Source organism: Acinonyx jubatus, chromosome A2, assembly GCF_027475565.1.
Source record: "Acinonyx jubatus isolate Ajub_Pintada_27869175 chromosome A2, VMU_Ajub_asm_v1.0, whole genome shotgun sequence".
NCBI classification, from domain to species: Eukaryota; Metazoa; Chordata; class Mammalia; order Carnivora; family Felidae; genus Acinonyx; species Acinonyx jubatus.
Window position 1 is genome coordinate 103,729,571 of NC_069383.1, and position 22,215 is coordinate 103,751,785.

A 22,215-nucleotide genomic window follows, 5' to 3' on the forward strand; every position below is an offset into this window, starting at 1 on the left:
AAACGGACGGGAAGCGGACAAAAACATGGCACCGAACAGGGAAACAGCACCTGTGTTTTCTGCACGCCAGGTGATCTACGAGGGTAGATACAAACTCAAGCAAACAGAAGCTATGATCATGCCTCGCTCGGTGAGAAAGAGGATGTGTAGTTGGGCGTCTTCCTGACCCCGTGCCAGACACTTGTCTTCTCTCCCAGGGGGTGGGGGGGTGGGGGAGGGGGAGTGTGAAGGCCTGTCAGTGAGTGTCTTTAACCAGATGCTCTGAGTACTCCCCGACATCCCAGTCACCACATGTGCGGTGGCCATGCATGTCATGTGCACAACTTCATGGATGGCTTTCACGGAGTCCAACAGATAGGACCGTGTCAGGACCACGTGCAGATGAGGAGGCATGCACTCAATGTGCCAGGCTGCGTGCATGCAGAGAGTTGCAGAAGCAGACTCTTGACCCCCGCAGCTGACTCCGGTCCCCAGCTTGACCCCTAGCCCAGAGTCTAGGGCAACCAAGGAGCTGAGAGCAAGGCTGTGAGAAGCAGGCGGGGGCTGTGGTGAGCCGGGGAAAGGAGTCCCCATCCGAACTGAGGACACATGCCTGGCAAGGCAGAGCATGGGGACATTCTGCAGAAGGTAACAGACACCATGCCTTGTAAACGCTTCTTACATGGAAAACCTAGTTTACACCCCGCAGACCCAGGCAAGGGTTTGTATTCACTACCGGGTGTTAGAATGTGGCATTCTGCAACAGTCCTTGATTTGAACCTTGCAAAGAAGCAAACTTAGAGCAAAGAAGAAAGAAAGAAAGAAAGAAAGAAAGAAAGAAAGAAAGAGAAAGAAAAAGTCCTCCAAAAGTCCAGAAGACACCTCATTACCTAATGAGGGCCACTTTTCCAATGCGGGCCTCTTGAATCCCATTTCCATTTAATGAACAAGAACAGAAAGAAGAAAAGAATTTGTTACCCACACGTTTGAAGGCTCTCAGACTCTGTACAAGTGGGAAACCATGAGATACACATCAGCGATTCACACCCTGTCTACGGCACCCAAAACAGTGGCTTTTATGTACTTCCTGTTTGAAGGATATTACTTCTAGCTAACTTTGAAATGCAAGACAATTGCCTTTATTTCTTGATCACCCCACCACGAATTCATGCTTTCATCTAGCCACGCTGGAATAACTCCAGTTCCCAGATTTCAGACAGCCTTGTCTCAAAGCTACTGCGTACAGGCTCCACTGTCTTGCTGAACAACCTGCTGTCCCCGCCACATCCATCCTGTCCCCGACGCCCGCCATCAAGATTCACCATGGATTCATGTCACTGCAGCTGGGACAATCACATATCTGCAGGTAGAAAAACACTCAAAAACAACACACTAGATGGCAAACATATATTGGCTTTCAGATTATAGGTGAATCCTGATACCATTCTAAAATACTGCTTTTAGGGGCGCCTGGGTGGCTCAGTCGGTTGAGCATCCGACTTCGGCTCAGGCCATGATCTCACAGTTCGTGGGTTTGAGCCCCGCATCGGGGTCTGTGCTGACAGTTCGGAACCTGGAGCTGATTCCAATTCTGTGTCTCCCTCTCTGTCACTCCCTTGCTCGCACTCTCTCTCAAATATAAATGTTAAAACAAATTTTTTTAATAAAATACTGCTTTTAATGGTAAATATTTATTGAACCTTCAATTAGGTCAGTAACAGGGACTCTATCAAAAGACATTATTTTTTTTTTCTGTAAAATCCCAATGCTTTTTTAGAATCTGTTTGGGAAACGTTGCCTTAGGGCAAAAGAGCATATTAGAGCAGACAACCAACACTGCCGATTTGAATTTCTTTCCCAGAGGGGCTCTGAGAAGTTAAAAGCATCTTATCTGAAGATCCCCGCAGACCACTGGGATCTCCCCTGCTCACCAGTAAAAGCAGGTCGGGTCTGCCCAGCAAAGCCAAGGCCGTAGACAGCTTCCGCTTGGTCCCCCCACTGTAGGTGGCCACCAGCTTGTCCACATGGGCTTCCAGGTGTAAACGCCTCACCAGGTCCCTGGCGACCTGCAAACGAGGCGCTGTTGGTGAATGCATCCCTGTTGGCCCAGGGCACCCCGCCCCCCTACCCCCTGGACCAGGCTCTCAGCCCTGAGTGCCCTCCCGTCCTCCGGCTGCCCCTGCCCACCTCCCACGCACACCTCCCTTCACCTCCCCAGGCTGGCAGAGAAGGAGCGGGTGGGGGTGGGGGCTCTGCTGGGGTGCCTGGGGGGCATCGCAGCCTTGGCCAGAGCACACGGGGCTGGGGCGGGGGAGAGGGGGGCAGAGAGGGTCAGAAGTACAGTGGGGCCAGGGCCCCGATGCACAGCCACACAGAGGTGAGCCGAAACCAAGACTGAGGAGGAAGTGAGGGAATAAACCAGACAGGGGGGTGGGCAGGACGGGACTTCGAGGGAGCAGAGAACTGAGAAGGGAGTTTTCACTAGTCACAGGGGCAAGAAATGCCCCCTTCCATCCTTGGAGCTGCCGGAGACGGCCCTGCGGGAGGTTAGCAAGGGGAGGGCATGATTCTCAGCGGACACTGCTGGAAGCTGCATGAGGCCAGAAGACGGCGACCATGCGCCACCCCCCGCCCCACCCCCCACAGGAGAGGGTTCCCACAGGAGCACGCAGCAGGCTCACGGCCTCCTCCCTTCCCCTCCCCTCCCCACCCGCACCTGCCGCGCCCCCTCGCGCCCGTTGCCCTCCCGGGGGAGGGGCCGGAGCCGTGTGCGTACAGCCCTTCTGCTCCGACGCCCGCCCGAATTTGGGCGCGCTACATTTTGTGTTTTCGGTTCCATCCACGGGGTGGCTGCTTCCTCTGGGGGCTGGGACTGAGCAACCACTGCGCTTCTAGCACCACGCAGTTTAAAAGTTTGACAAATGTGGTGGCGCCGGGGTGGCTCCGGGGGGTGAAGCGTCGGATTCTTGATTTTGGCTCAGGTCGTGATCTCACGGTCATGGGTTCAAGCCACACATCAGGCTGTGCACTGAGCGAGGAGGCTGCTTGGGATTCTCCCTCTCCCTCCACCCCCCCCACAATCGCACTGTCTCCCTGTCTCTCTCAAAATAAGTAAACTTAATTTTTTTTTTTTTAATTTGACAAATGTGTTCTACCTAACTCTGGCGACCACAGAGCCATGAACGCACCACGTCAGTTTCGCTTGCTTATGTACCACCATATAACCAAACTGGCCAAGCTCATGTCTTCATTCAAATCTAGGAGATGTGGGGAAAACTCTGTGTCCTCAACAACTGATGAAACATAGGATAAACTAAATAAGGGTACAAAATAAAATAACTAAATCAAATACATTTTTGAATAAATGATATGAACTACCAAATGTATTTTTTTAATAAGTGCCTAAAAGTTGGGATAATAATAATAATAGTGTCAGTGATGAAATATTGAGAATGTCTAAGAATACTGGCACAGGAGCACCTGGATGGCTCAGTCGGTGAAGCGTCAGACTTTGCCTCAGGTCATGATCTCGTGGTTCGTGGGTTCGAGCCTCATATCAGGCTCTGTGCCGACAGCTCTGAGCCTGGAGCCTGCTTCGGATTCTGTGTCTCCCTCTCTCTCTGCCCCTTCCCCACTCGTGTGCTCTGTCTGTCTGTCTCTCTCTCTCTCTCAAAAAGAAGTAAACATTAAAAAACATTTTTTTAGATATTGGGACAACATTGATGCCTCCCAAGGAAACCCCCCACATAAACCACTCCACAGCTTTATTTGTGCAGCCGCACAATAACACCAAAAAAAATAAGAATGTCGAGGACTGGTCTAGTTAACAGTGTAAGTCAAGGGAATGCAGAGAATTTCTGAATGAGCCCGTCTAACTACGATGGCTTATTTTTCTGGAACCAGGAAACATAGGTCCTGTTTTTCCAAGCTCACAAAACGCTAAACAATGCAACTGACAGATCCTGGATGCCAGGGCCAGGGAAGAGTCCAGAAAACATAGAACAAATACATTGGGTTCAATCCCGGGATGCCCTAGGAATTGTGGTCAGCAAAATACCATGTCAACCCCAAAATGTATTGAGCTTAAAGATTCTCTCTTTCTGCTATTATGTATTTCTCTCACATAGTGTTCTTTTTTTTTTAAGTTTATTTGTGGGGGTGGGGGTGGGGGGAAGAACACAAGCAGAGGAGGGGCAGAGAGAGAGAAGGAGAGAGAGAATTCCAAGCAGGCTCCCCACTGTCAGTGCAGAGGCCGATGCGGGGCTGGGTCTCACGAACCGTGAGCTCATGAGCTGAGCCAAAATCAAGAGCCGGACACTTAACCAACTGAGCCCCCCAGGCGCCCCCTCCCATAAAGTTCTAAGTTGTACTCCATTTAAGTCCAGAGTGTGCGATTCATTCATCCTATATGCCTGGTGCGTGATCGTGACCCGCACTTAGCACATCTTTGTAAGGATCATCTAACCCAAAATAAACCGCCCGGAGGTCCACATACATATTAGTTCACTTACAAGCAAAATTCTTTCCTCTACCACACTAACAGCCAAATCAAAGTTTCCTGTGACAGTAAAGATCAAAGAAGGAAAAAGGGGCCCAGGATTTAGGACAGAAAGCCTTTCTTCCAGCCCCACCCCGACTTTCCTCCAGGTCCCCGTTCCTCCTGCCGTGACTTCTAGCTCCCTACAGGAAAACTGTGTGTGAGTGGAAGAAACTTCCAGGATAAAAGGCATGTCGTGGAGCAAACAGTAGGTGGTGAGACACAGCGGGGGGCTCCCCTGATGGGACCTGCGGGTAGTGTCACAGCACAGCGGCAAAGGGCTCTCTGCCCCTTCCGTCCCAAACTACGAAACCCCAGGCCTCATCCCCATCAGCACCAGGGTTTGGCAGTTTGGGTATCACAATAACCCTTAAATTATCATCCCCGTTTGTCTAGCATGCCAGAACATGTCACCCCTGTCTCCTGGATCCTTTTGCTATAACCCGATGTATTTTTTAAACATCAGGTTCATTGAATTCAGGTTCAAATATGATCCCTGTCCAAAAAAAAACCTAAGAGGTGTGTGGACAATGGGGAGAAACTGAAAACCGTTACACCAAGCCTCAATTTGAGCCAAATGAAGACAGCCTCTCTTTCCCATCTAATGGAACTTCTGGAAGTTTGCAGGGGGAGGAAGGGGGACTATACGCAGAAGATCCAAGAGTGGGCTATATGTGAGCTGGGACCCTGGGATGCAGACCAGCCTGGGTGCCGAGGTGGTGGGGGGGGGGGGGGGGAGGCAGGGGTGGGAGGGGTGCAGTGGGCTCTCAAGAGGGGCTTCCCGCAGGCACAAGGGGGCCTCTGGAATCACAGTGGACACAACTGTGGCTGCCCAGGTTACCGTGAAGGTGGACGTCAGCCCGGGGGAGAGAACCGAGGTGAGCGGCAGACAGGCCAGGGAAAGATCAACACCCCGGCTGGGAGTCCGGGAAGTGAGGCCCCCCCTGGGGGCAGCTCCAGCCCTGAGGGAGATGTGTAAAGGAAGCCCCTTGGGCTAAGGGGCCACAAGGTCACTCCACACAGTTGCCACTTCCTTAGCCAGCAAGGGGCATAGAAAGGAAAACCCAGCCATTCAGGGAACAAGAAATTCCGTCATCTTCGACAAGCAGCCGGCATGTTACTCAGCATCAGGATAGCGTCTTAATCAGGAACTCGTACTCTGGGGGCACCTGGGGGGCTCTGTCAGTTGAGCATCTGACTCTTTTTTTTTTAATTTTTTTTCTTCATTTATTTTTGAGAGAGAGAGAGAGATAGAGACAGAGAGCAAGGAGAGGAGGGGCAGAGAGAAAGGGAGACACAGCATCCGAAGCAGGATCCAGGCTCGGAGCTGTCAGCACAGAGCCAGACGCGGGGCTCAAACCCACAAACCGCGAGATCGTGACCTGAGCCAAAGTCGGACGCTCAACCGACTGACTCTTGATTTTGGCTCAGGTCATGATCTCAAGGCTCATGAGTTCGAGCCCTCTGTGCTGACAGTGGGGAGCCCGCTGGGGATTCTCTCTTTCCCTCTGCCCCTCCCTCTCTCTCTCCCTCTTTCAAAATAAATAAACAAACTTAAAAAAATTGAAAACGAAAGAACACTTACTGTGGAGCTGGTTTCTATGATTTCAAAAGAAAACCCCTCCCCATTGTAGCCATTCTAGCTGAGGCGGGTCTCGGCTACCTGCCTCTTGGCTTCCCCATTTGCAACCTTTCTACCTCATATGGCTGCTGTGAAATACTTAAAATAAATACTGAAGTGTTGGCTAAAAGTCTTGTTTTCTGTTATTTAACAATAACAATAACAATAATCCCTTCTGGTCACCTGGTGACAGGTGCGTTAGAACGGGGACACTTGCTCTAGATTTCCCGCATTTCTAACGTTTATAGGAGAGGGAAGGTTGCCATAAAGGGAGCCACATCCTCCGGGAACACGTGCTGACGTCTTGGAAAGCTCGGGGCAATCAGTAATCCTCTCTCGCGGTTTCGGGAAGGAAACGAAGACAGTTCCTCATCGGCCACCGTTACGATAACTTCTCTCTGTGGAGGGGGCTCAGGAAGAGGAATCTGGAAGACCGCCGACACTCAGGAGGGAATCGCCCCGTATGACGGGCAGCACCAGGCCTCACTCTATTGGCAAGAACTTTTCCAAGCGTGCATTTCCCCTGGGACAGCAAAGGGGCCAGCTTGTGGCGTTCGCCAAGCATCTCCCTCTTCAATCAAACACGAACCCGGGGGAGCTGACAGAGACAAACGCCTTTTAAAGACTGAGCTCTGATGAGTCCCGGATCTCAACAGTTGTACAGATGAGCAGGCCGCCAGGGGCGGCCCGTTGTCCTTGCTTCCTGACGGTGGCAGGTGGGTGAAGGGACCCGGGTCCTCGAGGACCAGGAGGGCTTCTGCTTTACTTGCTCTTAACTTACAGAGCATCGGTAAGAGAAGAAGGCTGAAGAAGATGACAGAACAGCGCTCGAGTGAATTTTCATGGACCAGGGAAGGTGAGGCTGTTACTTTTGTCTCCTGTGAATTCTGGAACGCTCCCTCCCTGCAGAATCACGTCGCAAATGCACCGCAAAAGCTGCTTACTTCTGCTCCTTGTTCAGAATCCGGGAATGCAAGGAGCATTCCAGAATCCCTGCAAGGGGCAGGAAGGGGAAAACTGCGCCTCAAGCACCTGCCATTCCAGCGGCTTCCGCCTGGCACGTCCTCTGAGCTGTCGATCAAGGCTGTCAGCTCGGCTTGGCTGACCACTGCACAGAGGCCTCCTGCGTTCTCGGGGCTGCGTCCCCCCCCTCCTCCCACAGAGACGGAGGAAGGGGGTGATCTGCAGTCTCTGGCACTTCTCCATCCTCTGGAGCCCACCCGGGAAGGAGTCAGGCTGGCAGGTGTCAGCCCGCTCACCAGGAAGTCCTCCTCCTGACATCCCAGTCCCCCCCACCCCACTGGCCTTCTTTCTGTACAGTCTGCACCCTTCTCTGTAAGCCCCGGCAGCGGGTCTATGAGGTCTGTTCCCGAATGAAAGCAACAGTCCAGGAAACTTGAAAGGCACTTGGAGAGGAGACAAAGTTGTAAATGATGTCACCCTTAACCCCAAGTGACTTCCGCACTCAGATCTCTATTTTCAGTACGTAACTGAAAACGACACAACCATCGTGACTGCGTTTCCTTCCGTGTAATCAGATCGGAAACATCTTTCAGGTACGTTTATCATTTATCTATCGGGTCAGAGAGCCGTGCTGGGACCAGAGGTGTTCGCCGAGCATAGCTCAGCGGGAGGCTTTCCTGGAAAACCTCAGGGAGACTTACCTGAGAAATGCAGGAGTTGGGAACCCCGCGGAGGGTACAGTAATAACGGAGGTGTTCCCAACCAGTCAGGAACTCGTCCAGGGCGTCCTGCTGCGGACAGTAGCCCATGCGAACACCTGCGGCGCCCGCCAAAGACAGATCCACGGTCTCTCTGCAACGAGAAACAGCAGCACAGTCCAGAAAATTCGGCTCCCCAGACACACATCATCCAGTTCTCCAACCTGGTTCATCAAAGAGAAGTTCACTGCAGTTCATACAATGCGACTAATCAATTTAGCATAAATGGTTCGATGAATGAGTAGCAACCCACGTGTCCAGGCGTGGCTCTGAGGCCACGACTGCTTTTTATGTTAAAAAAAAAAATACAGAAAGCACAGAGCTCTGTAGGAGGCATACGGCATGCTTAATAAATGGCTATCATAACAATTATTTCCCCACCAAAACAATTTATGAGAATTCCTAATGGATGGGGGGGCGCCTGTGTGGCTCAGTTGGTTAAGCGTCCGACTTTGGCTCAGGCCATGATCTCGTGGTTCGTGAGTTCAAGCCCTGTGTCGGGCTCTGTGCTGACAGCTCAGAGCCTGGAGCCTGCTTCCGATTCTGTGTCTCCCTCTCTCTAGCTGCCCCTCCCCTGCTCGTGCGCTCTCTCTCTCTCTAGCTCCAAAATAAATAAACATTAAAAAAATTTTTAAAAACACTTCCTAATGAATCAATGACTAAACTATCATTCAGATTCAGGTTTTTAAAAAGTACATTTTTAGCATAGCCTATCCATCTCTCATTGAACATACGAAAAAATACTGCAAATGAAAACCTGGGGTCCCAGAGGAAACTCCTCATTCCACTGTCCCCCCAGCCCCTGGCTTTTCTTCCCTGTGGATTTGCCTGGTGGGTAGTTTATAAAACTGAACAATGCAATATATGACTTTCGCATGAGGCTTCAGAGGTTCACCCACGTTACAGCACAAATCTGTACTTCATTCTATTTCCTTTTACTGGTAGAAATGCACACAGCAGTTATTAAAAGAAAAAAAAATCACCACCACCCTTTTACGGCCGCTAAAATGGAAGCCTGCGTGTTACTGCCGGCCCAGAGTTCACTAAAGGGCCAGTTCCAATAACTCCACCTTACGCTTGTCAGTCTACCATTTTTCTCATTCTGTGACCATTAGGTAGAAAGATAGAAGAACCATACAAAAAAGGAAGAGGAGAAAAAATAAGATTACAACATAAAAGGAAGAGGGAGGGAGTTTTTTTCTAATTTATAGAGTTCCAATTTTGTTTTTTTAACATTTATGTTTTGAGAGAGAGACAGATCACGAGCTGGGTGGAGGCAGAGAGAGAGGGACACAGAATCCGAAAGAGGCCCCAAGCTCTGAGCTGTCAGCACAGAGCCCGACGCAGGGCTCAAACCCACAGGCTGTGAGATCATGACCTGAGCCGAAGTCGGACGCTTAACTGCCTGAGCCACCCAGGTGCCCCTATTCCATTGTTTAGATGCACCCCAGTTTGTTTATTCATTCACTTACTGAAGCGTACCTCTGTTGCTTCCAAATTTTGACAACTATTGATAACACTACTGTAAGCATTAGCCTACAGGGTTTTTGGGTTGTTTGGTTTTGTGTGTGTGTGTGTGCACATAAGTTCTCAAATCATCTCAATAAATACCTAGGAGGAGGATTGCTTCAGGCTATCGTAAGACTATGCTTTAGCTTTGCGAGAAACTCACAAACCGTCCTGGGTAGTGGCTGTACCACGAGCATTTCCAATATAGCTTTACCTCGTCCCCAGCTTCTGGCACTGACAGCGTCTGGGATTTCTGGCACTCTAATAGACGTGTATATATTGCTTAAATTTGAAATTCCCCAGTGACATGTGACACTGCACGTCTCTTCATGTGCCATCTGTATCTTTAGCGAGGTATCCATTCACACCTTTTGACCATATTCTAATCGGGTTGTTTATTTTTCCATTGTTGGGTTCTTTGTATCTTTTGGATACAAGTCTTGTATCAGATGCGTGCTTTGCAAATATACTCTGCCCATCTGGGATTTGTGTTTTCACGCCCTTAGAAGTGTTCTGCCCTGAGCAGATTTTGTTTTTATTTTAATGGAGTCCAATTTAGTCTTTGAGTCATGCGTTAATTAGAAGTGCGTTGTTTAATCCCTGAATATCTGGGGATTTTCCAGCTGCCTTTCTGTTATTTCTAGCTTAATGCTAATGTCATCCGAGAAAGCATTTTGCATGACTTGTACTGTCACATTTCTAAGGAGCCCCGTATGTGGTCCATCCTGATGAACCACCCATGTGAGCCCAAACAGACCGCATACACTGCTGTTATGTTGCACAACGTATCCTATAGACGTCTTCGGACCCAGCTGACTAATGTGCCCGTTAGTTCAACTGTATCCTGACTCATTTTCTGCCTGATGGATCTGTCAGTCCCTCAAAGGGGAGCACTGATGTCCCCCACTTCTCTGGGTCCACCGCCCCATCCTCGCAGGTTCTGACACGCCGGGGTGGGGTTTACACACATCCAGGTCTGGAGAACTGATTCCTTTATCATTATGCAATATCCCACTTTATTCCTAACAACTTCTTTTTGCCCTTTGTCTTGCTCTGAAATTCACGGGGACACTCCAGCTTTCTATGCATTCATGTCAGCACAGCGTATCTTTCTTTTCCCTGTTGCCTTTAATCCATCCGGGTCTTTACATTTAAAGTGGATTCTTTTAGAAAACATATAGTTGGGTCTTGTCTCTTCATCCACTCTGGTAGTTTCTATCAATTGGTGCGTTTACACCAGTACCTTTACAGTCACGTTTGACACACTTGGATTATAGTAACAATTTTCTATTTGTTCTCTTTGTTTCTCACTCTTTTTCTTCCTTATCTGCTTTTAGTTGAACACTGTATACGACTTCATTTTCTCTCCTTTCCTGGACTATGTTGTATTTCTTTTTAAAAATTTGTATTGGTTGTTCTGTGGTTCACGAGATACATTTATAACTGTTTCAAGCCCCCTTGCAAATAAAAATGACCTGGGAGTACCTATTTTTTTTTTGAAAGAGAGAGAGAGAGGAGTGGAGGGAGAGGGGCAGAGAGAGAAAGAGAGACAATCTTAAGAAGGTTCCATCCTCAGCACAGAGCCCAACAAGGGGCTCAATCCCACAACCCCGGGATCATGACTCGAGCTGAAATGAAGAGTCGAACACTCAACCCACAGAGCGACTGGGGTGCCCCAGTGGAAGCATCTTAGAGCAGAGAATTCCCAATTCCCCCTTCATTCCCAATTGGATTTCCACCATTCATGTCACTCAGCCATAGGCCACAATCACCAGATACAAAGTTGCTGTTATTGTTTTAAACAAACTATTTAAAATCAATGAAGAAATAATAAATCAATGAAGAATAATAAATAGGAAAGATTTTTTATCTTCAATTACTCCTTCTCTAATGTTCGTCCTTTCTTTATGTAAATCTGACTTTCCAACCTATATTATTTTCCTTCTTTCAACAGTTCTTTTTTAATTTCTTTTTAATGTTTATTTTTGAGAGAGAGAGTGCGTACGTGCGTGAGTGGGAGGGGGCAGAGAGAGAGGGAGAGGGAGGGGGAGAGAGAGAAAGAGAGAGAGAGGAAGACACAGAATCCAAAACAAGTTCCAGGCTCTGAGCTGTCAGCACAGAGCCCGATGTGGGGCCTGAACTCAGAATGGCGAGATCATGACCTGAGCTGAAGTCAGCCGTTCAACCAACTGAGCCACCCAGGTGCCCCATTTCTCTCAACATTTCTCGCAAGACAGTTCTGCTGGCAACAAATTCATTTTGTGTTGATGTCTCCTTCACTTTTGAAAGATCATTTCACAGGGTTCAGAATTCTAGGGCGTGGTAATTTTTCTCTGAATGCTTTAAACACTCCACTCCCTGCCTTCTTTCTTCCATGGCTTCTGGTAAGTCTGTAGGTAAGGTATCTGTCCCCCACGCCAGCCTCCTTCGAGAATTTGTCTTTGAATGTCTACATCTTGGATATCACATAATCACGTGTCGGTTTTTCGGTATTTGTCTTCTTTGGGGGTTTGTGGACTTTCGGATTCCGCACTTCGGGAGTTGTCACACATTTTGAAAACCAGTGCCGTCATTATTCAGCTATTTCTTCCGTCCCTTTCTCTTTTGGACTCCTTCTGGGGATACCATTGGGCACACAGGCCATGTGTCATCCCTGTCACGATCCCCGACAGTCCGTTCCACCTTTTAATTCCTGTTTTCTCTCTGCACTTCAGTTTTCAAAGTATCTGGTAACCCGTTCACAGGTTCAGTGCTTCCTTCCTCAGCGGCATCCAGCTAATGCTGAGCCCGTCTCATGTTTGTTGTCATCCTGCTCTCTACAGTTTTCCTTTTTACTGACAGCACCTCTACTCTTCCAGTGTCCATCTCCCTGCTGACAGTGCCATTTCTTCTCACATGTTGTCTACTGTCCCCATTAGAGTCCTTAGCACATCAGTCAGAGTTATTATAAACTCCCATTGTGATACTTCACGATCTGCCACGGCTGGGTCTGGTTTTAATGCCATTTTTGTCTCTATGGAACGTGTGTTTTGTCTTTCAGCTTGTCTTGTAATTTCTTTTCTTTTGTAATTTTTTTAAATATGTATTCATTTTTTAAGAGACAGAGAAAGAGCATGTGCGGGGGTGGGAGGGGCAGGGGGGGACACAAAATCCGAAGCAGGCTCCAGGCTCCGAGATGTCAGCATAGAGCCCAAAGCGGGGCTCGAACTCGTGAACTGTGAGATCATGACCTGAGCCAAAGTTGAAGGCTTAACCCGCTGAGCCATCCAGGCACCCTGTGTCTTGTAATGTCTGGGGAAAGTTGGACATTATTTATTATATAAAAAGAAATTTAGAGGCATCTGGATGGCTCAGTAGGTTAAGCGTCCGATTCTTGATTTCGGCTCAGGTCATGATCTCGCGGTTCATGAGTCCGAGCCCCACATGGACTCTGTGCTGACAGCGCACAGTCTGCTTGGGATTCTCTCTCTCCATCTCTCTCTGCCCCTCCCCTGCACTCGTGCTGTCTCTCTCTCTCTCTCTGTCTGTCAAAAATAAATAAGTAAACATTTAAAAAAATTAAAAGTAGAATTACTATATGATCTATGAATTCCACTACTGGCTAATCATCCAAAGAAAATGAAAGCACTAATTCCCATGTTTACTGCAGCATTATTTACAACAGCCAAGATATGGAAGCAGCCCAAGTGTCCATCCACAGGGGAACATGTGGAATTTATACATGACGGAATATTGCTCAACCATAAAAAAGAATGAATTCTTGCCATCTGCAGCAACGTGGATTGGATCAGAGAATATAATGCCAAGTGAAAGAAGTCAGCCAGAGAAAGACAAATACCACATGATTTCACTCAGATGTCGAGTTGAAGAAACAAAAGAAGTGAACGCACAAAAAAAGACAAAAAGCCAGACTCTTAAATACAGAGAACAAACGAGTGGTTGCCGGAGGGGAGGTGGTAGGGAGGTAGGGTGTGAAATCGACAGATGGGGGGTGAAGAGTGCCCTTGTCTTTCTGAGCACTGAGAATTATATACAGTTATTGAATCATTCTACTGTACAACTGAAGCTAATATAACACCATGTGTTAATTAGATTTGAATTAAAAAAAAATAAGCAAAACAAATGATCAGGCTTTCGTGGGTCAGCGTTTCGGTCTTTTTCAGGCCACGAGTTTTGCTCATGGGCTTCTTCAGGGGGGTGCCCTCTAATGGATTCGCTTCCCCTTCTGCCCGCTGGGGGTAGGAGCCCTCCGCCACCAAGCTCCCTGGGAGTCTGTGCTCCATCACACGTTCATTCCACAAGCAACGACACAAAGCCCAGACCTCATGGATACGGGACCTTGTCTCGAGGAGGCACGCCTACAGCGGAGGAGGGGACAGCGGAGAGAACAAAGAGGACAAGATAGCTGGACGCTTGCTGGGCTTGCAGTGAGCTGAGCCGGCTTCACCGGCATGGCCAAGTGTCCTGGTTTACAAGGGGCAAGAAGTGTCACGAACTGAGAAACCCCTCCATTCAGGCGAAGTGGGACAGGGGGTCACCCTCACTCATCCAAAGGAGATGTGGATGGGACGCTTCTGGGTGAGATCGCTCCAAAGGGTAGGACCTCTGTGGGCACATAGAAGAGGAAGAGAGGAGGAGGCAGGCAGAGGGAGAGACACATGAGACAACAGCATGGTGAGAGAGGAGGGTCTATGTCAAGGAGTCGTAGGAGAAGAAGCACAAACTTTGGGCTTAGTTGTGCAACAGACGGACAAAGGGGAGAAATTCTGACGCCTGCTACAAAATGGATCAGACTTGAGGACACTCTGCTCAGTGAGATGAATGTACCACAAAAAGGCAAATACTGTACAATTTCATTTATATGATGTGAGTAAGGAGTCCAAACCACGGGGAGAGAGAATGGCGACAGCCACCCAGCGGGGACAGAAGGGATCTGCGTGTGGCTCAACGGGTACAGAGTTCCGGGGCCCCGAGACTGAAGGGTCCCCGGGAACGGCCGCGCCAAGTGGATATGCCGGCTTCCCTCGTTTCACTGCACTTCGCAGATACTGTGCTTTTTACAAACAGAAGGTTTGTGGCAGCCCGGCATCGGGCAAGACTCTCCGTGCCCTGTCTCTCTGTGCCACGTTTCGGCAATTCTCATGATACTTCAAACTTCTGCATTATTATTATAATTGTTATGGCTGTGGCGCCTGGGTGGCTCAGTCAGGTGAGTGTCTTGACTTCGGCTCAGGCCATGATCCCAGGGTCATGTGATCGGGTCCTGTGTCAGTCTCTGCACTGACTGAGTGGGGAGGCTGCCTCGGAGTCTCTCTCCCTCTCTCTCCCCAACTCGTGCGCTTTCTCTCTCTCTCTCCCTCTCTCTCAAAAATGTTATGGTGATCTGTGATCAGTGATTATGACTTGCTGAAAACTCAGATGATGGCTAGCATTTTTTAGCAATAAAGTGCTTTTAATTAAAAATACACTTTTTAGACATCATGCTCTTGTGCACTTAACAGATACAGCATAATGTAAATATAACTCTTATTTTTTAATGTTTATTTTTGAGAGAGAGAGAGCACATGCATGTGCACTCAGGCGGGGAAGGGGCAGAGAGAGAGGGGAACAAAGGATCTGAGGCAGGCTCTGTGCTGACAGCAGAGAGCCCGACGTGGGGCTTGAACTCAGGAACCACGAGATTGAGATCATGACCTGAGCCAAAGTTGGATGCTTAACTGACTGAGCCAACTAGGTGCCCCATAAATACAGCTCTTACATGCACTGGGAGACCACAATTCACTTGACTTACTTTGTTACGACATTCGTATTGCAGTGGTATAGAACCCACCCGCAATATCTCTGAGGGTCCTGTACTTAACACTGAACTATCCTCTTAAACATGGTACGATGAAAACCTTTACATCATGTTTGTTTTAGGACAATAAAAAGAGAAAAGGTACACCATGCACACAGTCTCCAAAATAATGTCGGAGTGGCTATGCCCAAAACAGACAAAATCGACTGTAATGATATAAAACTCGACACTAGAAACACACAGTGACTTTTATAATGATAAAGGCATCACTTCCTTGGGAAGACATAACAATTGCTCACACGTTTTCATCTTGGAACCCAGTCCCATTACACAGGAAGAACACCTGACAAGGTAAAGTAAGAAGTGAACAATACAACAGTAATAGTTGGAGTCTTCAATACGTCACATTCAGTAATGGATAGAAAAATCAGGCAGAACACCAAGACGGCTGCAGGATGTTTGAACAACACTATAAGCAAACCGGACCCAACAGACGTTTGGAGAACCCCCCCTCCCCCATCCCCCGCCCCAACAATGGCGGCACATGCAGTCTTCTCTGCTGCATGTGGAACATTTCCCAGGACTGAACATTTGTCACTTCATGAGACAAGTCTTGGTGCATTGTAAGGAGCTGAAATCCTATAAAATACATTCTCTGCAGTGAAATGACGAGAAATCAGCAACAGAAAGAAATTTGAGGAGACCATGAATATGTGCAAATTAAAGAACAAGCCCCCAAATAACTAATAGATCAAAGAAGAACTGGTTTTTGAAAATTAGAAAATACTTTGCAATGAATACAATAAAAATGACAACATACCAAAAATCATAGCATTCAACTAAAGGAGTGCCTGTAGGAAAGGTGTAAACTGTGATGTTTGTATTAAATAAGAAAGAAGATTTAAACAAGACTTCAAAGCAATAATATAACCATTCCTCTTCAGTAATTTTTTAAAGGTGTAGCAAAATTCCCTAAAAGCATAGTAAACTAAACCTAAAGCAATTAAAAGGGAGGAAATAAAATTAGAAACAAAAAAATCACAAAAAGTAGAAAAATAAAACAATAGAGAAAATCAGTAAAATTTACAACCCTTTGGCTAGACTAACCCAACAAAATTAATTAATTACAAAAAGGGGGAAAAAATTGAAATTACTAAAATAAGGAATGAAAGAGAGGATATTATTACCAACCTTACAGAAATACAAAGGTTTCTAAGGGAACACTATAAATTATATTCCAAACATTTAGACCCCTACACCTCACCCAATATATAAAAATCAACTCAAAATGGATCAAAGTCCTAAATGTAAAAGACAAAACTATAATACTTTCAGAAGAAAACAAATGCATTAAGCTTTCTGACGTCAGGCCACAGTTTCTAGATATGACATAAAAAACATAACTGACAAAAGACAAGATAGAGGCTATCATCTCCACCAAAAAAAAAAGGTTATAATGAATACGTGAATTTAGTAAGTCTGCAGGCTACACAATCAGCATACCAAATTCAATTTTGCTTCTATACGCCAACAATGAACTCTCAGAGAGAGAAATGAAACAAAAAATGATCCCAATGGCAACCGCATTAAAAAAGAATAAAAAAACAGGAATAAGTTTAACCAAGGAGGGAAAAGATCTGTACGCTGAAAACTAGAAGGCATCAGTGAAAGAAATTGAAGGAAACACAAATAAATGGAAAGATATTCCATGCTTATGGATTCTTCCAATGAAAAATTAATATGGTTAAAATGTCCCCACTACACAAAGCAACCTTCAGACTCAGTGCACTCCTTACTGAAATTCCGATGACGTGTTTCACAGAAATGGACAAAAACAATCGTAAAATTGTATGGAACCACAAGAGATCCCGAATAGCCAAAGCAATTACGAAAAAGAACAAAACTGGAGGCGTTATGCTTCCAGATACAACCTATGTGACAAAGCTGAGGTCATGGAAACAGTATGGTATTGGCATTAACACTGACATCTAGATCAGTGGAACAGAATACATAGCTCAGAAAGAAACACGTGCTTATATGCCCAGTTAATTTACAACAAAGGAGTCAAGCATACACAATGGGGAAAAGACAGTCTCTTCAATAAATAGTGCTGGGAAAACAAAAACAACATGCAGAAGAATGAAACTGAGCTTTACCTTACATCACAAACAGCGATCATCTCAAACGGATTACAAACTAAATGTAAGACCCAGAACTGTAAACTTTCTAGAAGAAAGCATAGGGGTTAACCTTCTAGGCATCGGTCTTGGCGATAATTTTTGAGATTTGACACCAAAAGCGAAGGCAACAAAAGCAAAAATAAAGCAGTGGGACCAGATCAAATTAAAAGGCTTCTGGACAGCCAAAGAAATCATTTACAAAATGAAAGGAAAACCTATAGAATGGGAGAGAATATTTATAAACCATGTACCTGATAAGGGGATTAGCCAAAATACACAAAGAACTCACAAAAATCAATAGCAAAAAAAAAAAAAATCCAATTAAAAACCTGACAGAACTGAACACTCTTTTTTCCAAAGAAGACATCCAGACGGCCAACAGACACATGGAAAGATGCTCAACAGCACTCATCATCGGGGAAAGGCAAGTCAAAACCACAATGAGGTATCACCTCACACCTGTCAGAATGGATGTCATCAAAAAACAAGAGACAAGTGTTGGCCAGGATGTGGAGAAAACGGAACCCCTAGGCACTGTGGGCGGGGATGCGAACTGGTGCAGCCACTGTGGAAACCAGTACGGAGGTTCCTCAAAATTTAAAAATAGAACCTTCCCTACGTTCCTGCAATTCTGCTTCCACAAATGTATCCGAAGGAAACAAACACACTATGTCAAAGAGATGTCTGTGCCCCCAAATTCGCTGTGGCATTACTGACAGCATGGAAACAACCTAGGTGCCCATCAACAGATGCATGCATAAAGAAGTTGTGAGATTTTATATACACACATACACACACACACACACACACACACATAAGTATGAGGAAAAGAAACACTACATGACATTGTAATGTCACTTATATGTAGAATCTTAAAGGAAAAGAAAAAATAAACAAACTCACGTAGAAAGAGACCAAATTAGTGGGTGCCAGAGGTGGGGTGGGAGCAGGGAAATCGGAGGAAAAGCCCAATCGTCCATGTGTAAGACACAGAAGACCAGGGATGGAAGGTGCAACATGGCGCCTAGGGCTAGCACCGCTGTGCGGTGCGTTGGCTTGTTGTAAGGAGACCAGAGCTAAGACTTCTCATCACAAGGAGGAAAACATTTTTCTTTCTTTCCTTTTTTTTTTTTTTTGGTCTATATGAGATGCTGGATGCTAACTAAAGTTACTGTGGTCGTCTCACAATAGATGTAAATTAAATCAGAATACTATACACCTTAAACACATACGGTAGGCCAATTATGTCTCAATAAAACCGGAAAAGGAAAACTTTTTAAAAAGAAATTTAAAACTATGCCAGGTGACAGATGGGTTAATTAGTTAGATGGAAGGACTCCTTTTACAATGAATAGGTCTATAAAATCATCACCAGGTACACTTTAAATGGCTTACAATTTTATTTGTCAATTATTCCTCAATAAAGATTAAAAAAATACCAAAAAAAGGCAGACAACTCGCACATCATCAAAATTTTAAATGTTTGTGTTTTTAAAAGAACATCAAAAAGTATACAAAAGCAGCTTATACAAATGGAAGAATTTTTTGTAAATCATTTATCTAATAATGTAGTTATTCTGGAATATATAGATAATACGTACAACTCAATAATAAAAATGCAAATAATCCAACTTTTTAAATGGGCACAGTGTCCGAATATAGATTTCTCCAGAGATGCACCAATAGCCAACAAGCATAGAAAAAAATATGGTCATCCCAACAAGCGGGGATGAGCACAGGGTGTCATATGTAAGAGATGAGTCACTGGGGTCTACTCCTGAAACTAAGACTACACTGTACGTCAACTAACTTGAATTTAAATTAAAAAAAAAAAAAAAGGAAGAAAAAAATATGGTCAGCGCCATTAGCCATTAAGGAAATGCAAATCACAACCACACTGAAGTACCATCTCATACCCAGTAAGATGGCTATAATCAAATGGGTGGACAATAATACATATTTGGGAGGATGTGGACTATAAAACAGCCGGGAACATAAAAGAGTGCAGCTGGTTTAAAGAAATAGCTTGTGGTGCCTCAGCTGCTACCTTCAGAGATACCTGCTATATTACTCAAGGACGACTCCTAGCTGTCTGCTCGAAAGATCCAAAAACATACATCTACGAGAAAGCACTCGTGTCTCTCTGTCTCTCAAAAAGGAATAAATGTTTAAAAAATCTTAAAAAGGAAGTATTAATACATGCTATGACACAAACTTTGAAAACCATATGCCAAGCTAAAGAAACTAAACACAAAAGGCCACACGTATCGTATGTTTCCGTTTTTACGAAATGTCCAAAATAGGCACATCCTTAGAGACAAGAAGGCAATTAAGGGTTGGTGAAGGCTGGGGGATAGGGACAACAGTGAATGACTGCTCACAGTAAAAGGTCTCTTTTCAAAGTGATGAAAATGTTTGGGAATGAGACACTGGAAATAGTTACAGTTTTGTGACTATACTAAAAACTACTGGGTTGTTGTTACACTTGGTGTGAATATGCATGAATCATATCCATCAGAATGGGGTGTCAGCACCTGCAACAGCTAAATAGTGCATGCTGTCTAGAAGAAATTTCATTCCTCAACATAAATGTCTTCATGTGTTCAATGAATGTTCTGGAACATCTGTAGCACATGTGTGTCAATACCAACCCAAATGAACAAACACGCAGCACAAACGATATGGCTGTATACCACAGACGTGATACTGCCAGGAAATAGTAAACAGAGTATGTACCATATGATTCCATTAAAATTTTTTAGTGTTTATTTTTGAGAGAGAGAGAGACAGAGAGAGAGTGAGTAGGGAGGGGCAGAGAGAGAGGGAGACACACACAGAATCATAAGTAGGTTCCAGGCTCTGAGCCGTCAGCACAGAGCTCAACGTGGGGCTTGAACTCACCGACTTCGAGACAGTGACCTGAGTCGAAGTTGGATGCTTAACCAACTGAGCCACCCAGGCACCCCTGAATAAAGTTTACAAGCAGGCTAATTTCTGATGATAAAAGTCACTACAGTGCTTATCTTTAGTTTGGACGCCTCTTGACGGAGACAGTTCATGATGGAGGCTTCTGCGTCCTGGCAATGGTCTGGGTCCTAGGGATGCTTATACGGGTGGGCTGTCATAATAAAAATTCATCAAACCTTACACTTAGGATTTTTAGCTACTACACGCCTCAACTGAAAGTTTACATTTCAAAAATTGTTCACCTGTACATGCTAATCTATAAAACTCCTGGCACAATTTTTCGTGTTTAAGGATGTTTTTCCAGGTTCTGCTGGAATGAGTTTTCCTTGTGTCCTGGCAGTTCCTCCCCAAATCAACTAGCTTTACGACAATTTAAATGTGTGAAACTTACATTTAAACAGCACAAGCCACTTAAAGCTATGGAAGACAGATTTAAATTATCCTTTTTATGGTTCGGTGGCCCGAGGACACCTGCAATGCCCACACCCACATTTATTCCTTCCCAGCAGGTATCTCTGGGCTTCAGAACAGGTGAAACACTCAGAACAGGTTAATAAAGGTAGCCGGGGGGTGTAGGGATTTAACACTAGAAAGAGTCAAGAAAGAAGTGTTCAGTGGCCCTGGGGTGACCTGCTTCCCAGTCAGATTTTTAAACCTGTCTGCCTTCGAACTGCTTGATGTTTTACTGCCACTATCCACACTTCACTGCGGGGTTTACCCGCTAACACACCCCACACCGCAGCCTTCGTCAGGTGAGTGAGTGCAGAGTTGTTCTCACAACTGGTTTCCAATTCACAACTGGATTGCCCAGGAGCGGCTCCCAGGGTCTCGTGGACACCAGCCGTGTGTCAGGGGAAGCTTCTGAGCCCATGAGCAAGCCCAGTGACTGGATGTGCACCTTCCGTAATGGCGGCACATGGTTTTAGAAAGACTACCATGCCACCATGTTGTTTTGTTTCTTAAACGTGGGTAAGATGTTTTTACCTCATTTTCTGAATAAGTCCGTTCCCTGGGTTTAAACCTACACACGTACACACACACTCACACACACATCCCCCACAAATTTTATCATCTATCACCTTATACAAATGATGTGTGAAATATACGTACAGATAACAAGCATATTTATAAGTATAATTCATGTGAGAAGCCAAGTCTTTAAAACCAACGTAAAAGATTAATACTGACTTCTAAATAGATTAGGGCTGTTCAGTCACAGATAAACCAGGTAGATGGCCACACTCCTAATTATTCTAAATGTCCTCCCATCAAACCTGTAACTGAATGAGGCTGATCACTAGCCCCATCATATTTTTCCCTTTACTTCCTTCCACAAATGTTAGGGAGAAGGAAGAAAAGAACGAGTGTTGGGAATCAGAGACTAAGTCACCACTAACTTCAAGCTACATAACTAAGGTGAGTCTTTCACCTGTCTGGTCTCAGGTACTTCACCCGCAAAATGAAGGGGGTGGGTCATTTATTGAGAAAATACTATGCACATCTTCAGAGAGCTCATGATGGAACAAACTTACCAACCGTGTGTTCTACCCCCTGACACCAGTGGAGCTGAGCTGTCTCAGGAACCTCTGGTTAGTATTCAACAGAAGTACACGTAAGACTAAGAGAACAGAGACATTCACGTCGGGGGTACGTACACTGTGATTTTTATTCACTTTTACCTCCCCCCCTGCACCTGACTGAGAGAGAAGCCACAAATCTGATTACGGAAAGTCCTTATCAAACAGTAAAATTATACCAAATTATATTTTCAGGCTGCCAAGATTTTGCCTTCTTCCCCACAAGAAAATGCTACAAATTCCTGGCAACAAAATGGCTCATCCAATCATACACATTTTTTGTGCATAGCATGGGCCAATCTTCCAGCCTAATTGTTTATTCAAGGA

At 45.8% G+C, this 22,215-nt stretch overlaps 1 protein-coding gene across 1 annotated transcript in view; it reads right to left on the reverse strand.

Moving 5' to 3' along the window:
• Window positions 1–22,215, reverse strand: part of ABCA13 (ATP binding cassette subfamily A member 13) — a 395,180-nt gene that overhangs the window by 37,997 nt on the left and 334,968 nt on the right. The window contains exons 56-57 of the mRNA XM_027045998.2: window positions 7,802–7,952; window positions 1,911–2,045 (exon numbers count right to left, since the gene is read on the reverse strand). Of these exons, the coding sequence (XP_026901799.1) occupies window positions 1,911–2,045; window positions 7,802–7,952 (286 nt within the window). The remainder of the gene's footprint in view (window positions 1–1,910; window positions 2,046–7,801; window positions 7,953–22,215) is intronic.